Source organism: Rhinatrema bivittatum, chromosome 2, assembly GCF_901001135.1.
Source record: "Rhinatrema bivittatum chromosome 2, aRhiBiv1.1, whole genome shotgun sequence".
NCBI classification, from domain to species: Eukaryota; Metazoa; Chordata; class Amphibia; order Gymnophiona; family Rhinatrematidae; genus Rhinatrema; species Rhinatrema bivittatum.
Window position 1 is genome coordinate 258,533,298 of NC_042616.1, and position 23,347 is coordinate 258,556,644.

The following is a 23,347-nucleotide window of genomic DNA, read 5'->3' on the forward strand; positions in this document are numbered from 1 at the left end:
TTTTATTGTACATAATTCCATAGTATAGCATAGCATGCAGATTTGTCATCACATCATTGGTTCTTTGCAAATACATATATCATTCATTGGCTCTTACAGCGTCATACCATAAATGTCCTTCCTGGCCTTTATGCTGACTACGTGTAAGCTGGCAGGCCAGGGGGGGGGGGGGGGGCGGAAGGTCATAAACTGGACATTGAAGCAGTTTAAGATGTATTAAACTAGCTGACTAAGTGTAAGAGGAAGTAGGCAAAAGAGCAGTTTCGATCTGCTACAGTTTGAGCTCTATTCCTGGTGCAGGCATGTCTGGTGCAAGTAGATTGTCAGACAGATTTCCTGTCTCAGCTAGTGGCAGGCTAAAGCTTACACAATTCTGCTGCCTTGAGTGCAGGGCCGAGAAAGGGTAAGTTGGATGTGTTGATAGAGTTTAACCCCTGACATACTCTTTCAGTTATCAGGAGCCAAGCTCACAATCCCACAGGAGGGGAAGGTGCATCGTTTGAGGAGGAAGAATAGATCTAAATGTTAAAGAATCAGGACACTGCCCAGGATGTGTCTGTCATATCAGTGGCCAGGCCAGGCCAAGCCATGGTTTGCAGCAGACGAGAACACCAGAAGAAGTCCTGAGGGCCTAAGAGAGCTGGCAGCCTTGCTTGCTTGGGGAAGGCTGCCCAGAGATGCCCTATTGCTCCTTTCCATCGATTTGACCTTGGCTTTGCTGGCTTGTGGCAGGCCAAGTAATATTGATGAAGTGGAAGACTCACCCTTGAAAGTATGCCACCCAACACCTCGACACACATATCGACGGCTCAGGTGTTAGTGGTAGTTATCCCATGTTAGAATTTATAAAGCTACAACCATAATTGTTCCAACATGCTGGTCTATTGTTTTATTTGGAGTTATGCAACTGTGCGTTCTGGCTTGCCTTTGGGAGAAAGAGGGAAGGGAGCATCCCGACTGCCCTGGTTAATTCTATTAAAATACCAAAAAGTTAAGCACAGAGATAATACACCGTGAATGGCGATTTTTTTGAATCAACACTTCATCGAGGGGCCGAGTATATGTTTGTTGATTCCAGCGGCATTTCCACCGACCTAATGGTAATGCGTTTCCTCTGCCTTGTCGATTCAAAAAAATCGCCATTCACGGTGTATTATCTCTGTGGTTAACTTTTTGGTACTTTAGCCCTTCTGCTAATATCAAATTTGGGTATGGCTATTACCTATCTTCAAAATATTTTTGAGAGATATTTTTGGTTCTAATTCTATTAAAAGACAACAATTAAGCATCTTATCTTAAAAAGTATTCTAATGACAAATACATGAGAAAAATATATTAAATATATTATGGTAATGCAGGTATTATCTTGTAGAGTTCCATTTTTAAATTAATCTGCCAATATTAGGGATGTGAATCGTTTTAGGACGATTAAAATTATCGTCCGATAATTTTAATATCGTCTTAAACCATTATGGAACACAATACAATAGAGATTCTAACGATTTATCGTTATAAATCGTTAGAATCGTGAGCCGGCACACTAAAACCCCCTAAAACCCACCCCCGACCCTTTAAATTAAATCCCCCACCCTCCCGAACCCCCCCCCAAATGACTTAAATAACCTGCGGGTCCAGCGGCGGTCCGGAACGGCAGCGGTCCGGAACGGGCTCCTGCTACTGAATCTTGTTGTCTTCAGCCGGCGCCATTTTCCAAAATGGCGCCGAAAAATGGCGGCGGCCATAGACGAACACGATTGGACGGCAGGAGGTCCTTCCGGACCCCCGCTGGACTTTTGGCAAGTCTTGTGGGGGTCAGGAGGCCCCCCCCAAGCTGGCCAAAAGTTCCTGGAGGTCCAGCGGGGGTCAGGGAGCGATTTCCCGCCGCGAATCGTTTTCGTACGGAAAATGGCGCCGGCAGGAGATCGACTGCAGGAGGTCGTTAAGCGAGGGTTCCGGCGCCTCGCTGAACGACCTCCTGCAGTCGATCTCCTGCCAGCGCCGTTTTCCGTACGAAAACGATTCGCGGCGGGAAATCGCTCCCTGATCCCCGCTGGACCTCCAGGAACTTTTGGCCAGCTTGGGGGGGGGGCCTCCTGACCCCCACAAGACTTGCCAAAAGTCCAGCGGGGGTCCGGAAGGACCTCCTGCCGTCCAATCGTGTTCGTCTATGGCCGCCGCCATTTTTCGGCGCCATTTTGGAAAATGGCGCCGGCTGAAGACAACAAGATTCAGTAGCAGGAGCCCGTTCCGGACCGCTGCCGTTCCGGACCGCCGCTGGACCCGCAGGTTATTTAAGTCATTTGGGGGGGGGGGTTCGGGAGGGTGGGGGATTTAATTTAAAGGGTCGGGGGTGGGTTTTAGGGGGTTTTAATGTGCCGGTTTTGCGATTTTACGTTTTTTCGATTTTTCACGATTTTTCACGATATTTTACCCCCCCAAACAGCAACAATACGATTCCCTCCCCCTCCCAGCCGAAATCGATCGTTAAGACGATCGAGGACACGATTCACATCCCTAGGCAATATATCTACAATGAATCTAGTTCCTTCTTATTAGCCAGAGTGATCTCTACTTTTCTTTTCAGGCAAAAGTTATATTTACATTTTAAAGTAAAGTGGGCAGGAAAGATTAGTCCTTAAGGTACTTAAAAGTAAGCAGAATTTTACTGAGATATTTAGCAGTGTCAATTTGTTTTGCAAGATGGATTGTTCATTTTATTTGGAGGAGCATAAAAATGTAGGTGACATCCAAGCTAACCAAAAGAGAAGATAAGTACAGCACATATATATACAGTCGTCTTCTTTGGAGTAAGGTACATGTTGCAAAGATTTGTAAAGCGTCTACATGGTCCATCTTACATTCATTTTCAAAAACACTACAGATAGAATATTTTCATGAAAAAGTACACTGCAAGCATTTTAAAACCAGGTTTCATATCCTCCCACTCAGAATAGTTGGGCTTTGCTACTTCTGAATCGTTCTGGACTGGTGTAGCAGAAAGAAAAGGAAGGAGAAATTTAACATACCTGATAATTTCCTTTCCTTTATTTCTGCTACAGCAGTCCAGAAACCCACCTGGAAAGAGAGAAACTTTTTTTAAAACAAATGAATAAATTAGTCTTCAAAATTTTTCAAAGAAGATCTGCATCTTCCATTCAAAAACAAAATGTGTTTCTGTTTACAATGTATGGATTTCTCAGTAGTTTTCAAAATGCTTTGACAGAGGAATACTGGCTCAAACCAGTCTGTGCTCAATTGATAGATAAAAAAAAAAAAAGGAATGCTCTCTGCCTACATCAGCTAGATGAGGGAGGAAACACAATCATTCTGGATTGGTGTAGCAGAAATAAGAGATAAGAAATTATCAGGTAAGTATAAATTTCTCCTTATTACAGCATGCGTAATGTGCTATTTACTAAAGGCTTTAATAGTCTTCCATGAATAGCAAATTCAAGCACTCCAATAATATGTATTAAAAACGTCTGTTAATGTGCTTTTGGCACAAACACTGTAACTACACCTCTAAAGGTACAGTTAAAGTTTGGTATTATTAGTGAAATTAATGCAGATTTTTGTTTTAAATTTACAGTTGATGAGCTGATTAGGATATTTTTGTAGATTAATTAGCTAACTTAGGGCCTGATTTACTAAGGCTTAGTAAAACTTAAGTAAAATGAAAATTCATGTTAATCCAGAAAAACCCTAAATTAACATTAATATAAACTTTTTAATGTGTATTAATGCCAATTTAATGCATATTAAGCAATAATGCAGACATTTTAATGTGTGTTGACTTCTGTTTTTGTGTAACCGTTTATAAAATAGGCCCCTAAAAGAATTAAAAACAGAAAAAACAATAAGCTAGTATATATTCCATCTCCTTGCCTATCTGATATCCTTCCAGACCAGATTATCAGGAGCTTGTAGATACTGTTGCAGTCTAGGAGTACTAGTATAAGATTAAGGCATGACATTGAATTTAAAATAGTTAAACAGATAGATATTGCTCAACAAAGTGAATACACTGTATAACAATCTACCCTATGGGGTACATTTTAAAAAACCGCGCTCGCGCGAACAAAAGTACGCCAGATTTTAAAAGATATGCGAGTAGCCGCGCGTATCTTTTAAAATCCGGGGTCGGCGTGCGCAAGGCTGTGCAAAATCGGCAGCCTGCGCGCGCTGAGCCACGCAGCCTGCCTCCATTCCCTCCGAGGCCGCTCCAAACTTTTTTTTTGTCCCCCCACCACCTTTCCCTCCCTTCCCCTATCTAACCCACCCCCTCGGCCCTACCTAAATCCCCCCCTACCTTGTTCGATGGAGTTATGCCTGCCGGCTGGCCAGGCCCCGACACAGGCCGCTGTGTCGGGGCACTCGGCCACGCCCCTGGATCGCAGACATGCCCCAGACACGCCCCCAGACCACAGACACACCCCCCAGACCGCCCATTTTAGCAAGCCCCGGGACTTACGCACGTCCCGGGGCTTTGCGTGTGCCGGCGGCCTATGCAAAACAGGCGCACCGGCGTGCAGGCCTTTTAAAATCTACCCCTATATGTTCAATAGTAATGAATGAACCAGTTTATATTAAATTCAGCTTCCACCTTACTTTCATCACTGTACTCCTAATCTATACAATCTGATTTGGGGTTTATTAGAAGCTGCCATGGCAGTTGATCCATTTATATGTACCTTGATATTTGTTGTTTAACGTAAATATTCTCATGGAAGTTGCTATACTTCAAAAGTTGCTTATCCTCAGATAAAGACTTTTCTGATTGGCTTGATACTGTGCTTTTTTCAGTAGTAGGAAGTGTAGCAAAGTATTTCCTGTTGGTTGCTAAAGCATTCAGGTTGCTTAATGAAACTTGGGTTTGGTGTCTAAAGAACCAAGCAGGAGTCAGAAACCATGTTCAATGGATCAAGGCAAAACCAGATATTCATTTCAGAGAAGGCAATATTTTACATCAGCAAACTGTAATGTAACACCTACTTTTTCCAGGAGACTAACAAAATATTTGTACTGCTCAGTTCAGTTTTTCATGCATAAAGGTTCATTCATCAAGTGGCGTTAGGGCCTCATCGTGCGATGAATGGGGTCCAACGTATGATAGATGCACAATGTTTATTGTGCCATGTGTTAATATGTAAATATGATAATGAGTATGCAAAATCTAAAAACTTAGGAAAATGAGGGACTCCTACCACATTTCGTGGAAAAATAAGCTGGGACTTACCGTTGGAACTAACAATATATATTTGATTTGTGATAACCTGGAAAAAAAAGGTTTTTCCACATGACAGCAGCCATTATCGCAGATCACAGATAATATTGTGCATGATAAAAAGATGCCATGGAGAGACACACCTACAAAGCCTTGGTAGGCCAATAAAAACAAGTTTTCTTATCTTCCCTATCTTCCTAAAGCTACAGTGTTAGGGGGATGTGTACTATTAGCTGCTTCAGGAATACGAAGAGTGAGGTAATCAAATTTGCAGATGATACAAAATTATTCAGAGTAGTTAAATGACAAGTGGATTGCGATAAATTGCAGGAGGACCTTGCGAGACTGGAAGATTGGGTATCCAGATGGAAGATGAAATTTAATGTGGACAAGTGCAAGGTGATGCATATAGGGAAAAATAATCCATGCTGTAGTTACACGATGTTAGATTCCATATTATGAGCTTCCACCCAGGATAAGGATCTAGGCATAATAGTAGATAATATATTGAAATCGTTGGCTCAGTGTGCTGTGGCAGTCAAAAAAGCAAACAGAATGTTAGGAATTATTAGGAAGGGAATGATGAATTAAACGGAAAATGTCATAATGCCTCTGGTATCACTCCATGGTGAGACCTCTCCTTGAGTACTGTGTACAGTTCTGGTCACCGCATCTCAAAAAAGATATAGTTGCATTGGAGAAGGTACAGAGAAGGGCGACCAAAATGATAAAGGGGATGGAACAGATCCCTTATGTTGAAAGGCTATAGAGGTTAGGGCTGTTCAGCTTGGAGAAGAAACTGCTGAGGCAGGGTATGATAGAGGACCTTAAAATCTTGAGAGGTCTAGAATGGGTAAATATGAATCGATTATTTACTCTTGGATAATAGAAGGACTTTTAAGTGGAGTGAGGACACAAGTAACGGGCCTTAAGTAATCCCTTGTGGGGTGATTAGTGTCACTTCACCTAACATCACTGTTGCGAGTGCGGACGAACACTTAAGAGCATGAACCCTTGTGTCGTGGTGTGATCTCCACAATCCTGGGATTGGCTGCGGTCCATGCTGCTGGCAGGCAAACACATCTAGGCACAGGCTGACTGGAATGGGAATCCTCTTCACTTGGAACTAGGAACACACTTGGCTTGGAACAGGAACACTTGGATATCCAGCCGCAGCAGGAAGGGAGACCCAGGAACTCAATGCTGGTCTCTGGGGTAGCCGTCCAGCCACTTGAAGGCCCTTTCAAACTGCCACTTGGAAGCGGTTTGAGCATGACGATAGATGGAGGCTGAGGACTCAAGACAAGATGTGATGAAGGCTTGAACATGACTCTGAAGACTTGGAACAAGGTGAAGACTCAGGACTTGGAACTGTTATGACCATCGGCCTCGGGTGGCCGCAACCGACCCAAGTCACATCATGTATTTCCCTGCTCTCCTCTCTGGGTGAACTTGCGGCTGTTGCAGCTGCTACCGCTGCGTATCTCTGGGCTCTTGAGACTCCTCATGGCGGCTGGGACGCTGCTGACCCACACGCTGACTCGGGCCTTCCTAGGCGCATGCGTGCGCCACCGGGCCTCCCTTTAAAGGTCCAATGGCGGGAACCTCAGGGGTGTTCCCGACTGATGACATCACAAGTTTGGGATTTATAAGCACCTCCCTTGGCCTATGCTAGCCAACTTTGCAACGATTTCCTTTGCCTCACTGTTGCTTGTTCCTGTTTCTCTGGACCTGTGGTTCCTGTCTTGGATCTCCACCTGCTGATCTGGACTCTGGCTTGGGGGCCTGCTTGCTCTTCCTTTGAGAGACCTGGTCTCCAGGCTTCCCCGCTCCTCGGGGTAGCTGCTGCGTTCCTCACCAATGGTCCTGCCTGCTCGCTTCCCCGCTCCTCGGGGCAGCCTCTACGTCACTTTATCTGAGACTTGATTCTACATTTCCCCACTCCTCTGGGCAGTCTCAATGTCTTTACACCAGTGGCTTTACTCTGCGCTTCCCCGCTCCTCGGGGCAGCCCCTACGTCATTGCACCAGAGACTCTGTTGCTACGCTGTTTTGCCCCTTGAACAGTCTCTGCATCACTCCTCTAGAAGTTCCTGTCTTCGTGCTCCCCACTCCTCTGTCTTGGAGGTTCCTGCTCTGGTACACTGTCTCTTCAGTCCTGCCTAAGTATTGTGACTCCTTTGAACTGTGCCTCTTCGCCCCGCTCTGTGGGACGCCTCACAGTTTTATGTCAGTGCAGGTACCTGCAATCACGTGGCCGTGATGCAGGACATTCTCACTCTATTGAACTACAGTTGTGTCCCCTGCTGCAGCTGACCTTGCCTCCCAATGTTGAGGACATGTGGGGCTCCACCCCTCAGGTAGTTTCAGCCTTCACCTCGGGCCAAGGGTCCATGAAACCCACGAATCCTAACAGGAACTAGATGAAGGCATTGAAGAATTGGAGCTAGACGAAGGCACTGAAAACTTGGAAACATGAAGAAGCTCTGGGAGAGCCCTGCACTGCAGGGATGTCCGCAGACCATGCCAATTGTGGCACAGACTCTGGACTTGGAACTTAACAAGGACTTGGCTCTGAGGAGGTCCAGTACTGCTGTGCGCCCTACATAACCCGTGGGCTGGTCACGGACTATGACAATAGCAGTGTAGGCACTGGACTCAGGAACAAGGTGGAAGCTGGAACAAGAACTCCGAAGACCGGGACAGGACTCAATAATTCAGAACTCAGACTCAGGAACCCAGGGATGGACTTCCAAAGACTTGAACCAGCAAAGTCTCTGAAGACTCTGGAAAGGACGAAGACTTGGAACCAGGAACAAGGCAAGGACTTGGAGTCAAGAACAAGGCAAAGCCTTGGATTCAGGAACAAAATGAAGAGACCAGGACATCACAGGAACCAGTAGACCAGGAACATGGAACAAGCAACATGGAGGACCTTTGTGAAGGCAACAGGAAGCAGACAAAGGAGCCCTGTTATAGGGATGGCAGGAGATGATATAATTGGGAGAAGCTGCGGCATTTCCCGCTGTGGGTCCTTTAAGGGGTAGGTTTTCAAAGGGGTACGCGCGTACCCCCGAAAACCTACCGCAAATCCCCCCTGGACGCTCGTAAGTCCCGGGACTTGCATGGAGAGGCGTGCCGTGGGGGCGAGTCGGGGGGTGTGGTGGGCGTGACGCAGCGTTTCGGGGGCATGGCGTGGGTGATGCGACGTTTTGGGGGCAGCGCCGCGGGCATGGTTTCGGCCCGGGGCATTCTGGGGGCGTGGCCGCGCCCTCCGGAACAGCCCCCGGGTCGGGTGATGGCGCGCCAGCAGCTCGCTGGCGCGTGCAGATTTACATCTGCCTCCGGCAGGCGTAAATCCAGCGATAAAGGTAAGGGGGGGTTTAGATAGGGCCGGGGGGGTGGGTTAGGTAGGGGAACGGAGGCAGGCTGCGCGGCTCGGCGCGCGCAGGCTGCCCAAAATCGGCAGCCTTGCGCATGCCGATCCCGATTTTAATGGATACGCACGGCTATGCACGTATCTATTGAAATCCCGCGTACTCTTGTTTGCGCTCGCACAAAATTATAAAATCTACCCCAGCATCTTCAACAGAAGCGCGTGAACATTTAGAATGCCGGTGTGCAGGAGCAGGATGAAAGTCAGCAGTCCTCTGGACGTGAAGAACAGGCGGATTCTCTTAGGCCGTGAAGAGTGACAGTCAAACAGAGGTAGTGTCGGGGAACGTGGAGCTCCGGCCGCACATGGATGGCAGAAGCAGCATCCAGCTGGCATAGGAAGCTGGTGCAGGAGATAGAAGTTGTGTTCCAAGGCCGCTCATAGAGGCAAGGTGATGATGGCAGCACAAGACCATGCCAATAGGGGAGCAAGCTGCTAGCGGGACCCTCTTGCGAACTGAATCACAACAGCGCCCCTCCTCAAAGCCCCTCCCTCCAGCCTTTTCTTCAGCTTTGGAGGGGTTCTAGGTAATCCCTTACCAACAGGGGCTCAGGGGCAGACCCATGATACGAAGATACTTGATTATAGTACTGAAGCAAAGAACCATTCAAAACAAGTTAGATGAAGACATAGCTTGGACATACTGAAGGCTAGAACCAGGGCTGAAGAACTTGAAGAAAAATCTGGATGCAGGGCACCTCCTGTGGGTCATAGGTAAAAAAAAAAAAAGAAAAAGGAATTATCAAGAGTCAAGCATGGAAGGCCCGACGCAGGGACATGTTCACCGAGCTCATGGCCTTCACAATCTGTTGCGAGCACAGATGAACGCTCAAGAGCATTAGCTCCTGTGCTGTGGCATGATCTGCACAACCCCAGGGCTAGCCATGATCTAAACCGCTGGTGGGCAAAAGCATCCTGTCATGGACTGACTGGAATGGGAATAATCTTGTCTTGGAACTAGGGACACTCTTGGCTTGGAACAGAATACTTGGATGTCCAGCACGCATCAGGAAGAGAGACCCAGCAATGCAATGCTGGTCACTGGGGTAGCCCTTTGGTCACTGAAAAGTCCTTTTGGATTTCCGCTTTGAGCATGAGGACAGACGGAGGCTGAGGTTTCAAGACAAGATGTGATGAAGGCTTGAACATGACTCTGAAGACATGGAACTAGAAAAAGGCACTGAAGTCTTAGAACTAGATAAATGCACTGTCCCTGCTCCTCCTCCTCCTCCTCCTCCTCCTACTATTCCTGCCCTTCTCCTCCTCCCACTTCCTCTCCCTCATGCCTTCCTACTCTTCCTTTTTTTCCTCACATCTCTCCTTTTCTCTCTTCCCATGCCTTCCATGATCCATCCTCTCCAGCTACTCATCACTCTTTCTCTACTCCTCCAATACACCTCACTCCCACTCCTTCAACATTCCTCCTCCATGCCTCCACCACTACTCCTTTCCCTCCACAAGGAGACAGATAAACTTGACAAAAACCACAAGAACTTCCACACAAAGATAAAGACAAGAGACAAAGATAGAAGAAAAAAGACGAGAACATAAAACAGTACAACTCACTCAGGTAATCATAAAAAACTCCTCCTAAGTTCCAACTAAGCAAAAAACCTCCTCTCTCTCCAATGTCTGAAACACCCTTAAAGAGTCAGCTGCAGTAAGCCGGTGTATATATAAACAAAGAAAATAACACAGCAGACATAAATATGCATGCTGCATACAAAAACATACAGGGCCGGATTTTAAAAGCCCTACGTGTCGCCGGGCCCATTTAAAAAAGGCCCGGCGATGCGCGTAAAGCCCCGGGACACATGTAAGTCCGGGGGCTTGCAAAAAGGGGCGGGGAGTGGGCAGGGCAGTCTGGGGACGGGGGCGGGGCCAGAGGCCTTTGATACAGCACCTTTGCCGCTGTGTCAGAGGATCATGTGCCAGCAGGCTGCCGGCACGTGCAACCTGTGCCTGCCTCCAGGCAGGTGCAAAAGGTTAGATAAAAATTTTGGGGGGGGTTAGAGTAGGGCTGGGTGGGGGAAAGGTTAGGAGAAGGGATGGGAAGGTTAGGTTAGGGGGAAGGGAAGTTCCCTTCCTGGCCGCTCTGATTTTGGAGTGGCCTGGGAGGGAACGGGGGAAGCCTGCGGGCATTGGCGTATGTAAGGTGCACTAGTGTGCATATACGTTGCAGATTCACAATATGTCGAAAACAAATGCACACCCCTATGATTTGGATTTTGGACTTTTGAATAGTAAGAGCCCTGTTGAAGGCTTGGGCCTTTCTGAGATTCAGGGACTGGGGAACCCTGAGTTGAAGACCCTCCCATGTTTAGGGAAGACCTATCCCTGAAGTAGTGACCTTTTGCAGAGGATATCTGGTGTTATCTATTTGGGGGAACAAAAGAAGTTATTTTTCAAGACCTGGGAGGAAGTGATTTTTCTGCTCATCTTCCTACCCATTGGTGGACCTGAAGTTCCTTCCAAGATCTTTTTCACCAGGGACATCTAAGGCACACAGTACACTGAGGAAATTCACTTAACCTAGGGAATTCAGCCTAAGAAGTCAGCCACCCCGCACTAGGACCTGAGAGGACTCCTTTTTACACCTCGTCAACGAATCCACACCTTGGGAAGTGAAGGAGGCACAAGAGCTAGCAAGGGTTCCTTTCCCAAAGACTATAAATAACTTTATATCCTCACCCGTGCTGGATCTGCATACTGGGATGGGGTTAAATGAGAATTGTGAATTCCATGATACTGCTTCTCTATTAAATGGCACTAATAAGTGATCTTTTTCTTATAAGATTGTATCATGGGTGTTCACAGTTCATATTCTTAAAGCAATCAAACTTCTTATGATGTTATTGTTTAGCAAAAGGAGGTCATAATTTCAGAGGGTACTATAGCTTAATATATGCAGTCTTTATATTTATATGTATATCCATGTGTTTTCTAGGCTTTTTCCTTCCAATTTGTTTGAGATTTTCATTGATATTGGTCATTATGTTCGTGATATCAATGCTTATGAAGAGCTGGTGGCAAAATTTAATTCATTACTAGTAAGTATAGAGCTTTCTATATTTTAATGAAATTCAGAGTAATTCAGATAGGCACAGCAAAATAATTCAATTCCTGTTCTAATTTTTACCTAGCAGGATGAAATAAAGCAAATATCTGAAAATATTGAAAGCATCAATCAGAATAAAGCACCTACAAAATATATTGGCAACTATGCAATATTAGATCACCTTGGGAGTGGAGCTTTTGGAAGTGTTTTTAAGGTAAGTACTCATTAAATTTCAAATAAACTATTTTAGCTGTATTAGCAATTAGATAAACCATACTAATGACTGGTTATTCTTGGGTAAGAGAAGTAAAGAGAAGAAATTATCTCTGTGGATTTCTTTTTCTGAAGGTAACAATTACCCTAAAGTGTTATTACACTCTAAAGTAATGGTTATTACTAAGATGTTTCACATTTTGATCGATTTATTTTCAGTTTACACAGCAGAGAAGCTAAAAAGTGGTTCTCAAACAGTTCTGCTCCCTCTTCCTTCTTCCTCTCTTTTCCTGTCCCCATGCCCTGAATTGATCTGGTTTTCAGGGTATCCCTAATAAATATGCAAGGGATATTTTTGCATACATCAAACAGGTTCTTAGGCTGAAATATATGCACATATATATCATGCACATTTGTTGTGGAAAGCCTAAATATCACATGAGCTGGGGGTCCAGGGACCAGATTGAGAACCACTCCCTGAGGGTCCTTTTTACAGCCATTTCCTTGGGTAAAACTGTGCTTTCCCTGTGAAAAAGGGCTTTTAAAAAAATTGCCCACCTGCTATGCTTAAAGGGCCTGTATGCTTGTACTTTTTCCCACAGTGAACAGAGATGTTACCTGGGCTGGGGATAAGAAGGGACTCGCACCTACGCACATAAAGGTGAATTTTAAAAGCCTGATATTCGCCAAAACCGAGAGATATGTGACTATGTTGGGCCGGTGCGCACTGAGCAGATTTTAAAAGCTGCCTGAGTACACGCGTATCTCTCTCTATGCGCACAAATGAAAAGTTCCAAAAATGAGGCTGGGCATGGGCGTTTCTGAATTTCAACTTTAAATTAACGCGTAAATACATACGCGCGCAGGTGTATGCCGGGGTCCTCTACCACATAACTTTACTTCTGCTATGGTGGACGTGAGTAGCAAAATGCAAATAAATAGATAGACTGTGGTGTTTTAAGGGTCGGGGCTAACAGGGTAAAAGGAAGGCTTTTAAAATAGGGGAGTTTGGAAGACCTATCCCTTACCTTGGAGAACTGGGAAAGCTGATAATGATGTCAGCGTGTGTGTCTATTGAAATGTGTAAGTTTGCTTTGACAACTGGTGTAACTTAGGGCTACAACAATCCACAAATTTATATTGGCTGTTACAAAATTACCCTTCTATGTGCACGGTAAGGGCTTCCTGCACAACTCACTATTTTTAGCATGCACATGAGAGGCTTAACCTGTATGCTAAGGTTTATTGCATAGGCCTCTAAACATTAGATGACATCTTGATAATAGAAAACAAATTTTTGTTTTACTCTAGCATTATATTACTATGGCCTTTCATATGTTCCATCCCACATGATTACAGTTTGATTGGAAGGCAATCTCTCCTTTCATAATAAACATTTTAAAGCTCCTAAATTAATTATGGATTTTATTTTTTAAACTGGTGGTACACTAGGTCTTAATCAGGGCTGCTGTGCTTGAAACATAAGAAGGTATAAAAGTAGGGTAACTTTTTATACAAAAATGAAAAGGCAAGCACAACAAATCAGCCCTATGAACTTCAGACAATCTTTTCAAATCATCACATCTTCAAGAGGATTTCTATAGAAAAAAGTGAATGGTAACCTATGCATAAAAGTGCTAACTAGAGTCAGGAAATAGAAAGACTGATATCTGAAAACTGTAGATCATTTTTCTGGTTTAAGATACTAGTACCTGTTACTTAGTTGTATTCATTTATTTAAAAACTTATATCCTGCACTGTCACCAGTTCTTGGAGAGTTACAGAATCAAACTCATAAAATATAAAACATTGCACAATACCTACAAATAACACATCAAACTAGACATCTTAAAAACAGCAAAGCTTCAAATTTCTTAAAAAGCACCACCTTGAGTCAGTATAAAGGGAAACCAGAATAGACAGTGAGTGAAACTTCAGCTACAGTCATCGACAGCTTAAGTAAATATGTAAACTTTGCAAAACTTCACTACAGACATTTCAGCTTTAAGCTCATCTGGAACTTCTTTACAGGGATGTGGATCAGCGGCACAAATAATTTTAGGTGACTTAGCTAATCTGTCTGGCATATCCAACAGACTGCGAAAAGAGGATTTTAATACTCAAGAAGGGTGATAGATCTTCAAAACAGTGTTAAAACACTTATGAGCTAAATTATGTAAAGCTTTAAAAGCTAATATGAAGATTATAATAGGTGTTAGAACCTATACATTATGCTTGCAAAAAAGATAATAAATGTAGGAAAACTTTAATATATGTTAAACAAAAACAAAACAAACTTTAGAAAATTTTTTAGAAAAGGTATCAAACGTGGAGCTTCACTAATGATTTTTTAAAAGTAAAGACTCCCCCATGTTATCACATGCCCAAAAATTATCCTTCTTTTATCTTTTTTTGAAAAAGTATAAAAAACAAAACAAAACCATGCCTAGTGTAGTGCAAAACCTATCCAAATAAAATTAATTCCATAATTTTCAAACCGATGATGCCCGCTATGTCAGTCGAAAATAATTAGCATCTCTGATGAAAATGTTACACCTAAACTGTCCGTTAGTAATTTTTACAAAGAATGCTGTATTCTAGGTGAGAAAACGCAGTGGCCAAAATCTTCTAGCAATGAAAGAAGTCAACCTGCACAATCCAGCATTTGGAAAGGACAAAAAAGATCGGGACAATAGTGTGGAGAATATTGTCTCTGAATTGACCATTATTAGGGAACAAGTAAGTCTCATATTGCACTACCACTGAAATATTTGAATTCACACTGCAGAAAAGTATATAATTGCCTTTAGTAGAGAAGGAAATAAGGTCTAGTGGTTATAGTACCAAGCTAATGGGGAAAGGGACTTGAGAGACAGCCTCATTGATTTATAATGTGTATCAATCCGTAAACATACCGTGCATCTAGGATTAGGTAATTTTTAAATTCCTGTTCCCTGTACGTACCCAGATCAGTCCAGACCCTGGGTTGTGCATCCTGCTCAGCAGATGGAGACAGACTAGAACTGACAAGGCATCCCATAATAGGAGAGAACCTCCCCTGCTCCCTTCAGTATTTGTCTGCCTCCCAGCAGAACCCCTGGTTCCTCTTCTCATCTCCTTATCTTTTCTCTGTGGGTTTTTTTTCTTTACAGATCAAGCAAGTATTAACCAGTGTTTAATTTTATAATTATTTGAAAGTTTTCTGACTTTTGACTAGGAGACAGTTCTGTCTCCTCGCTCTGCTAGGGGTCCAGGGGGGCTGTGCCCCTTGAATTTATTTCAGCCTGGACTTCCATTCCTGGTGACCTTTGGGGTGAAACTGGTGGTCCAGTCCCTCCCCCTTCACTAGTGGTACCACTTGGGCTTGGCATTTCTGCATTTATTTTCTGAGAAAAAAAAATGTCATTTGAACAGCCCTTTAAATCGGGGCTCACATCCGCAGCTCAGCCTGTTTGCCCGCCGCCCTACCTGCAAGAACCATCCGGCCCACCTGATCCAGGTCTGCCCGTCCCGGCCCAGTGATTCTGGTCCTCCTCCGGCCGCAGATCCAGACCGCACAGACCGACCCGAAGGACCCGCAGAACACGTTGTAAACGCACGGACATCCCCTCCCTGAGCTCCTTTACACCAGCAGCCTATCAGAGGTGGGAGCCGCGCTGATCTCAGCGCCGGGGAGGGAGGTTTCTATCTTTGAACTGCCCTTTAAATCAGGGTTCACATCCAAGCTGGCCAAAAGTTCCGGTTGAATCCAACGGGGGTCCCGGAGCGACCTCCTGCCACATGACCTACCTGTCACGTGGTAGGAGCACAAGATGGCGCCGGTGACCATGTGACAGGGGCTGACCAATGGCACTGGCAGCCCCTGTGACACAGGCTATCGGCGCCGTGAGGAAACCGCAAACGAGTGCAGGAATGGCTTCCTGACTCCCCGCTGGACCACCAGGGAGTTTTGGTAAGTCTTGGGGGGGTCAGGAGGGTGGGGGTTTAAATGTTTATTTAGGTTCACCGTATTCAACAGAAATCTGTTGAATACGTTGGGAGTCGCGATGCGTTTCGGCTTCCAACGTATTTTTCGGATCGCTAAAAATAAGTTGCGGATTACAAATACCGTGAAAATGAATGCACACCCCTAGGGGGAGGTATCCTCCTTATCTCTAAAAAAAACCCCTTAAACTTAGGTCTCTGAATAACAACCCTCCTTCCAAACTGGAAGCTGGGATATTCAAATCCTCAGATCTCCAAATCTGCCTTATCTATGCTCCCCCTGGCCTCCTAGAACAAAACCCCTCCCCACTCATTGAACTTGTCTCCAATAACATAAACTGTGAAAAGCCTGCCATACTACTGGGAGACTTTAATCTCCATGTAGACTCTACCCCCCTCTCTCCTTCCTGTGAAATCATCCTTACTGCCCTCCAAGCTCTAGGCTTCACCCAAACCATCTCAACCCCCACGCACAAAATGGGACACACTCTAGACCTCATTTTCACCAATTCCTGCATTCAGGTCACATCACCCCATCTTGTACCCCCGTACCGTGGTCTGACCACGCTCTCCCTGCAACCCCCCTCACAACAACACCTTCTCATACGGCAAAGCTTGTACAACTGAGGAGCTCTCCACAGCCCTTTCCGACTCTCTGATCAACCTTGACCTTTCCTCTTCTGACACTGCTCTCACCTCCTGGGTCAGTACCACTCAAGACATAGCCAACAAAATCTGCCCCCTCATCACTCGTCAACAACGCACCCCTCAATCTAACAATAAACCCTGGTACACTACAGAATTGCACAACCTGAAACACGACCTTAGACTCAAAGAAAGAGCATGGCATAAAGACCCCACTCCTCAGCGCTCCATCTCCTATAAATCCCACTTAACATGCATACCACCTAGCCATACAAAATACCAAATGTGATTACTACTCCTCCAAAATCCACCAATACACCTTCAACCCCAAAGCCCTCTTCTCCTATGTAGCAGCCCTCACCAACCCCTTTTCCTCCAACACTGTTGAAGATGCCAGCACGAAATGTGAAGAACTTTCTTGTTTCTTCTACAATAAAATAGCTAACATACTCCTCCGATTCCCCCCCACAACCATCAAAACTCCCCACCCCCCCACATCCCGCCATAATTCCGCCTCACCCGACTCCATAGAACTCACCACACCTAAGGAAATTGAGGCTATCCTTAAAAAATCCAAGCCTGCATCCCATCCTTCTGATACTATACCCACAAAAAATCTCATCTCCATCCCTAATACCATTGCTTCACCCCTAGCTGACCTAATTAACTGCTCCCTTTCCACAGGTTCCATCCCTGAGCCTCTTAAACATGCGATAGTCAAACCCCTGCTCAAGAAGCCCTCTTTAGACCCCAAAGACCCAACTAACTACCGACCCATCTCCAATCTCCCTTTCATCTTTAAAATCATGGAGAAGGTAGTTAATACACAGCTCATGGCATTCCTTGTGGACAACAACATACTCCACACAGCACAGTTTGGCTTTCATAAAAATTTAAGTACCGAAACCCTCCTTCTATCCCTTACACACCTCCTCTTTACCGGCCTCGACCAAGGTCATAACTTCCTTATTGCCTTCCTTGACATCTCCGCGGCCTTCGACACGATAAGCCATGACCTCCTCATTGCCCGCCTAACCGACATCGGCATTTCTGGCACTGCACTTCTATGATTCAAATCCTATCTAAATAACAGATGCTTCTCTGTTAAACTTGGCTCCTCAGAATCCTCACGTTTCTCTCTCTCCCAAGGTGTATCCCAAGGCTCTTCCCTTTCCTCCATGCTATTTAACATATACCTCCTCCCCCTCTGTCATCACCTAACTGATCTTGGACTCAAATTCTACATCTACGCTGATGGTGTCCAAATCATCATCTTCATCCACGACACAATAGCTACCACACTAAGCTTTTGGGAGAAATGCCTTTCCTCTATCAACACCTTACTCACATCCATGCAACTTGCCCTCAACTCTTCTAAAACTGAGCTACTCCTCATACATCACCACCAAACCTTTAAGCTGGCCACACCCACTGACCCTCTGACCATGTCTCTCCTCTCGCAACCCTCTGTACGGAATTTAGGTGTCCTAATCGATCCTCATCTGAACCTCAAAAACCACATCACCTCTGTTATTAAGGGAGGTTTTTACAAGCTCATGGTCCTAAAAAAGCTCAAGCCCTTCTCCACACCCACGACCTCAAAACTGTTATCCAAGCCACATTAATATCTAAGCTAGATTACTGTAACTCCCTGTATCTTGGCCTTCCTTCCTCCTCTATCAGACCTTTCCAGATACTGCAAAATGCCACAGCAAGGATCATTAGTAATAGATGCAAATCAGATCATATTACTCCTATCCTTAAAAACCTACACTGGCTCCCTATCTCCTCCCGCATCTTGTTCAAAACCATCACCATTATACACAAGTTATCCTCAACCACAACTCCTCTTGGCTTAATGAACCCCTCCAACCTACACAATCCTCCCGCCCGACCAGAACAATTCATAAATGTACCCTGCTAGTTCCCTCTCTTAAGAAAGCCCACCTCTCAGCCACAAGGAATCACGCCTTCTCAATTGCTGGCCCTACGCTCTGGAATGATCTACTGCCCAATCTTCGTATGGAACCCTGCCCTTTCAAATTTAGAAAACAGCTAAAAACATGGTTCTTTCATCAAGCCTTTCCGGATTAACATTCTTGACTCCTCGGCAGTTCTCATGACCCTCCGGTAACATTCATAACCCTTGTATATTTTGTATAATTGCTTCCACGACCCACCGGATTCCGGTTTCATTTGTATATTTTGTACTCTTGCACCTTTAATTAACCTTGTTACTGTTCCTCTCGCCTCTCTCCTTTCTCTCTAATTTTTATTTAACAGCTTTGTTTGTTTGTTTATTTAACAAACAAACAAACAAACAAATAAATAAAAGCAGAAAGAAGAGAGATATTACTTGATTCATTTCAAGCCTTGCCCTTTTTATTTCAGCACTGTGGTCAGTTCCAGCAAGCAAGCAAGTTCAGTCTCTGCCTCTGCTTGTTTTTCAGCACAGCTCCTATCGGCTCAGCTGTTATTTAATTCTACAGTGTAACTTCTTCTCAGCTGATGCCTTGCTCTAATCATTGTACTGCCTGTGCAGAGCCTGTCACAAGGTTCTCCCGAACAGGCTTGTGCTCCGGCTGTATACTCGGCACAGAGGGTCCCTCCTCAGCGCCTTTAACTTCAGATCCCGTGGTCGTGCTCCCCACTGCGCAGCCAAGCCGTTCCTGACCCGAAAAACGGCAGGAACGGCGGCCATCTTAGATCAGTCATCACTTCATGAAATGGAGCTGCACGGAGGAGGTGAGCCAGATTTGAGCACTCCTCATTCTCCTCATGGGGTACTTGACCTTCCACCTCCCCCTTCCCTCCCCTCCCCGGGAAGCCTAGGCCTAGTTTTTCTACAGACTTTGTGCTTCTTATGCACAAATCCTATCTCGCCAGTCTGCAGGAAGAGGAAGATCCCCCTTCTGGACCTCCTCTACCTAAGGCCCCACGGTTTTAGCCTCTGCAGCCTAGGGAGCTAGAGGGCCAGGAGTCTGTTTGGGTTAGAGTGGTCCCTGGGGTCCCTCTACCCCAAGATCAGCCGCAGCCTTCTTTGGTTCCTGATTCTGATCTGGATCCTGACCCTCTGCTCTCCGCTCCTCCTTTAGAGGAAGACTACCCACGAGTACTCCGCATTTTTCAAAGGGAAGAGCTGGAACCTCTTATTCATTTTGTTCTGCAAGAATTGGGAATAGAGGTTCCTCCGGAGGACACTGTCATGGCTGCTATGGCTCCTAACGTGGACCCTCTCTTGGCGGGATTTAGGGCTCCTGCTCGTACGTTTCCATTCCAACCCATGCATAAGCTTATGCTTCTTCGGGAATGGGAGTCTCCGGAAGCTGGACTCAGAGTGGGCAGGGCTATGGATAGGCTCTATCCCCTACCTGAGGACTGCTTGGATATGCTTAAGATGCCCAAGGTGGATTCTTCCATTTCTGCTGTTACTAGGCATACCACTGTCCCGGTGGTGGGTGCTACGGCCTTAAAAGATGTTCAGGACCGTAAGTTGGAATTTTATTTAAAACGCATCTTTGAGGTTTTGTCCCTCAGTGTGCAGGCGACAATCTGCAGCAGTCTCATGCACCGGGCAAGCCTTAGGTGGGTACAGCAGTTACTCAGCACCCAGGACATCCCGTCTGCAGAGGCGGAGCAGGAGGATATGCTGGAAGGAGCAATTGCATATGGGGCAGATGCCCTTTATGATCTTCGGATACAGGCCAGGGCAATGGTCTCGGCAGTGTCAGCTCGGCAACTTCTCTAGCTGAGAAATTGGTCGGCAGATGCCGCTTCTAAGGCGCAGCTGGGCCCTCTCCCCTTTAAGGGTCAGTTGCTTTTTGGGGAGGACCTTGAGCAGCTTATTAAGTCTTTGGGGGAAACTAAGTTTCATAAGCTCCCAGAGGCTCGACCGAAACAATCAAAGTCCTTCTTTCCTTCATGCACTTGTTTTCGAGGACAGCGTCGATATAGTACCAGGGCTCGCAGTTCCTTTACTCGGGGTATTGTGTCCAGAGCCTTTCCTTGGTCTCATTCCTTTCAAGGCTGTCGGCCCTTCCAAACCAGTAGCCAGCTTCACTCGGCCCCAAAGTCCACTCCACAATGAAATAAGGAAGGCCCATTCCTCTGTTCTAAACTTAGGTGGTTGACTGTCTCTGTTTCTCGAGGAATGGGTCAAGATTACGATGGATCAGTGGGTCCTAGAGGTAATCAAAAAAGGCTACGCGTTAGATTTTGCTCGGGACCTTCCAGATCTTTACCTGGTCTCCCCCTGCGGCCCTCGTGGTTCCAAAAAAGGAAGGCTCCTTTCGTCCAATCTTGGATCTCAAACGGGTCAACAGGGCTCTCAAGATTCCTCCTTTTCATATGGAAACACTAAGGGCGGTGATGGAGGGAGCACTGGATGGCCAGCGCCATCTTTAAAAATGGCGCGGGCCATCCAGTGCTCCTACCATGTGACAGGGGCCGGCCAATGGCACGGATACCCTGTCACATGGTAAGGGCAAAGGGCCATCGGCGCCATTTTGATTAGTGGCAGCTGACGGCCCGGGAACGGGAGATCACTCCCGGGACCCCCACTGGACAACTAGGTACCGTAAAATGTTTTTGGGGGGGGGGGGGTCAGGAGGGTGGGGGAAGCAAAGGGGTTAGTTTTAAAGGGTCGGGGTGGGATTAGGGGTTATTTTTGTGTGCCGTTTTTCCCGCCCTCCCCCAAAACGATAAGAGAACCCCCACGATCAATATCGTGGGATTTTCCTATCGTTTCGGGGGAGCCCTTGCTTTATGACGATTTCGAAAATATTTATTTATTTATTTATTTATTTTTAATATACCGATGTTCAAGACCAGGTCTTATCGTACCGGTTTACAATAAATTGTCCAATATTTTCAATCGTCCGAAGCACGATTCACATCCCTAGTAAGTAGAAATTCAGTTGTGCCATAGCTCATGTTCCACTTCTGAACCCCCTCTGGATATCTCAACAAATTGAATTAGAGATGAGCAGAAATCCATATGAATAGGATCTGACCCAAATTCAGCATTTTCCTAAGCAGTAGATCAATTTGTGACTTTAAGCCTCAGACGCAGTATTGAAATTATTGAAATTCTGCAGGACATGACTCCTACTGGTGAGTGTGCTTTAATCACAAGGCATTGCATTGTACAAAAATTAAATGATTTAAAAGTCATCTAATATTATAGAAATATGTATAAATTCATTATGGACTTTTCTCATCATCAGAAAAGGGATACTTTTCAAAGGCCCTTATATTCATAAAACCAGGTTTTAGTCGTCCAAGTGGCTCTTTGAAAATAGCCAGAGTGAGAGGGGTGTCTGTGCATAAAAGTACCTGCAGAACATGATTTCACTTGTGCTTTTATGCTCATACTAAATAGGGCATTCTGGAAGGTGGAAATGGAGTTGATAGGGATCTCCATGTACACTTCGAGTTTCCAAAGTATGCATGGAAATCCGCATGCTCTCCAGTATGCATGCTGGGGGGGGGGGGGGGTTTCCACACCCCCTCCCCCCCCCCACACACACATGTTCAAAGCAGATTTTTACACAGAAATCTGCTTTGAAAACTCTGGTTAAAAGTCCGAGGCTAGAAGGGTTGTTTGAAAATGACCCCCAAAAGGAAGGAAAGCCTTAATGAATCAGTCTTTCCATATGTTGACAGTGGCAAGTGTATGTGCCTAAGGAGGGTGATCTTCAAAAACATTTCCCGAGATAAAATAGTGTTTTACCTACCAAACTGCCTTTTTGTTAAATTGCCCAGCCAATTCGCAGGAAAGCTTACACTTGTGTCCTGCTTGTGCATAAGGTTACCCAGACTCAGTGGAGGCGTCCCTGGGGCAGAGTTAAGGAGGAGTTTGGATTTACACCATTAAAAGAAGACATTTGGATTTACAAAAGCATTTTGTGTAAATTTTCCTTGAAGATTGGGCATCCAAATGGCAGATGAAATTTAATGTGGATAAGTGCAAGGTGATGCATATAGGGAAAAATAACCCATGCAGTAGTTACACGATGTTAGGTTCCATATTAGGAGCTATCACCCAAGAAAGAGATCTAGGCATCATAATGGATAATACATTGAAATCCAATGTGTTCAGTGTGCTGCAGCAGGCAAAAAAGCAAACAGAATGTTAGGAATTATTAGAAAGGGAATGGTGAATAAAAAGGAAAATGTCATAATGCCTCTGTATTGCTCCATGGTGAGACCTCACCTTGAGTACAGTGTATAGTTCTGGTCACCACATCTCAAAAAAGATATAGTTGTACTGGAGAAGGTACAGAGAAGGGTGACCAAAATGATAAAGGGGATGGAACAGCTCCCCTATGAGGAAAGACTAAAGAGGTTAGGACTGTTCAGCTTGGAGAAGAGATGGCTGAAGGGGAATATGATAGAGGTCTTTAAAATCATGAGAGGTCTTGAATGAATAGATGTGAATCAGTTATTTACACTTTTGGATAATAGAAGGACTTGGGGGCACTCATGAAGTTAGTAAGTAGTACATTAAGACTAATCAGAGAAAATTCTTTTTCACTCAACGCACAATTAAGCTCTGGAATTTGTTGCCAGAGGATGAAGTTAGTGTAGCTGGGTTTAAAAAAGGTTTGGATAAGTTCTTGGAGGAGAAGTCCATTAACTGCTATTAATCAAGTTGACTTAGGGAATGGTCTCTACTATTACTGGCATCATTAGCAGGGGTTCTTCTTAGTGTTTGGAATTTGTTGCCAGAGGATGTGGTTAGTGCAGTTAGTATAGCTGTGTTTAAAAAAGGATTGGATAAGTTCTTG

At 45.2% G+C, this 23,347-nt stretch overlaps 1 protein-coding gene across 1 annotated transcript in view; it reads left to right on the plus strand.

Moving 5' to 3' along the window:
* The window catches only part of NEK10 (NIMA related kinase 10), a 587,606-nt gene that overhangs the window by 182,389 nt on the left and 381,870 nt on the right, over positions 1-23,347 (plus strand). Inside the window, exons 17-19 of the mRNA XM_029587074.1 lie at positions 11,607-11,709; positions 11,803-11,931; positions 14,532-14,669. Coding sequence (XP_029442934.1) covers positions 11,607-11,709; positions 11,803-11,931; positions 14,532-14,669 — 370 coding nt within the window. The remainder of the gene's footprint in view (positions 1-11,606; positions 11,710-11,802; positions 11,932-14,531; positions 14,670-23,347) is intronic.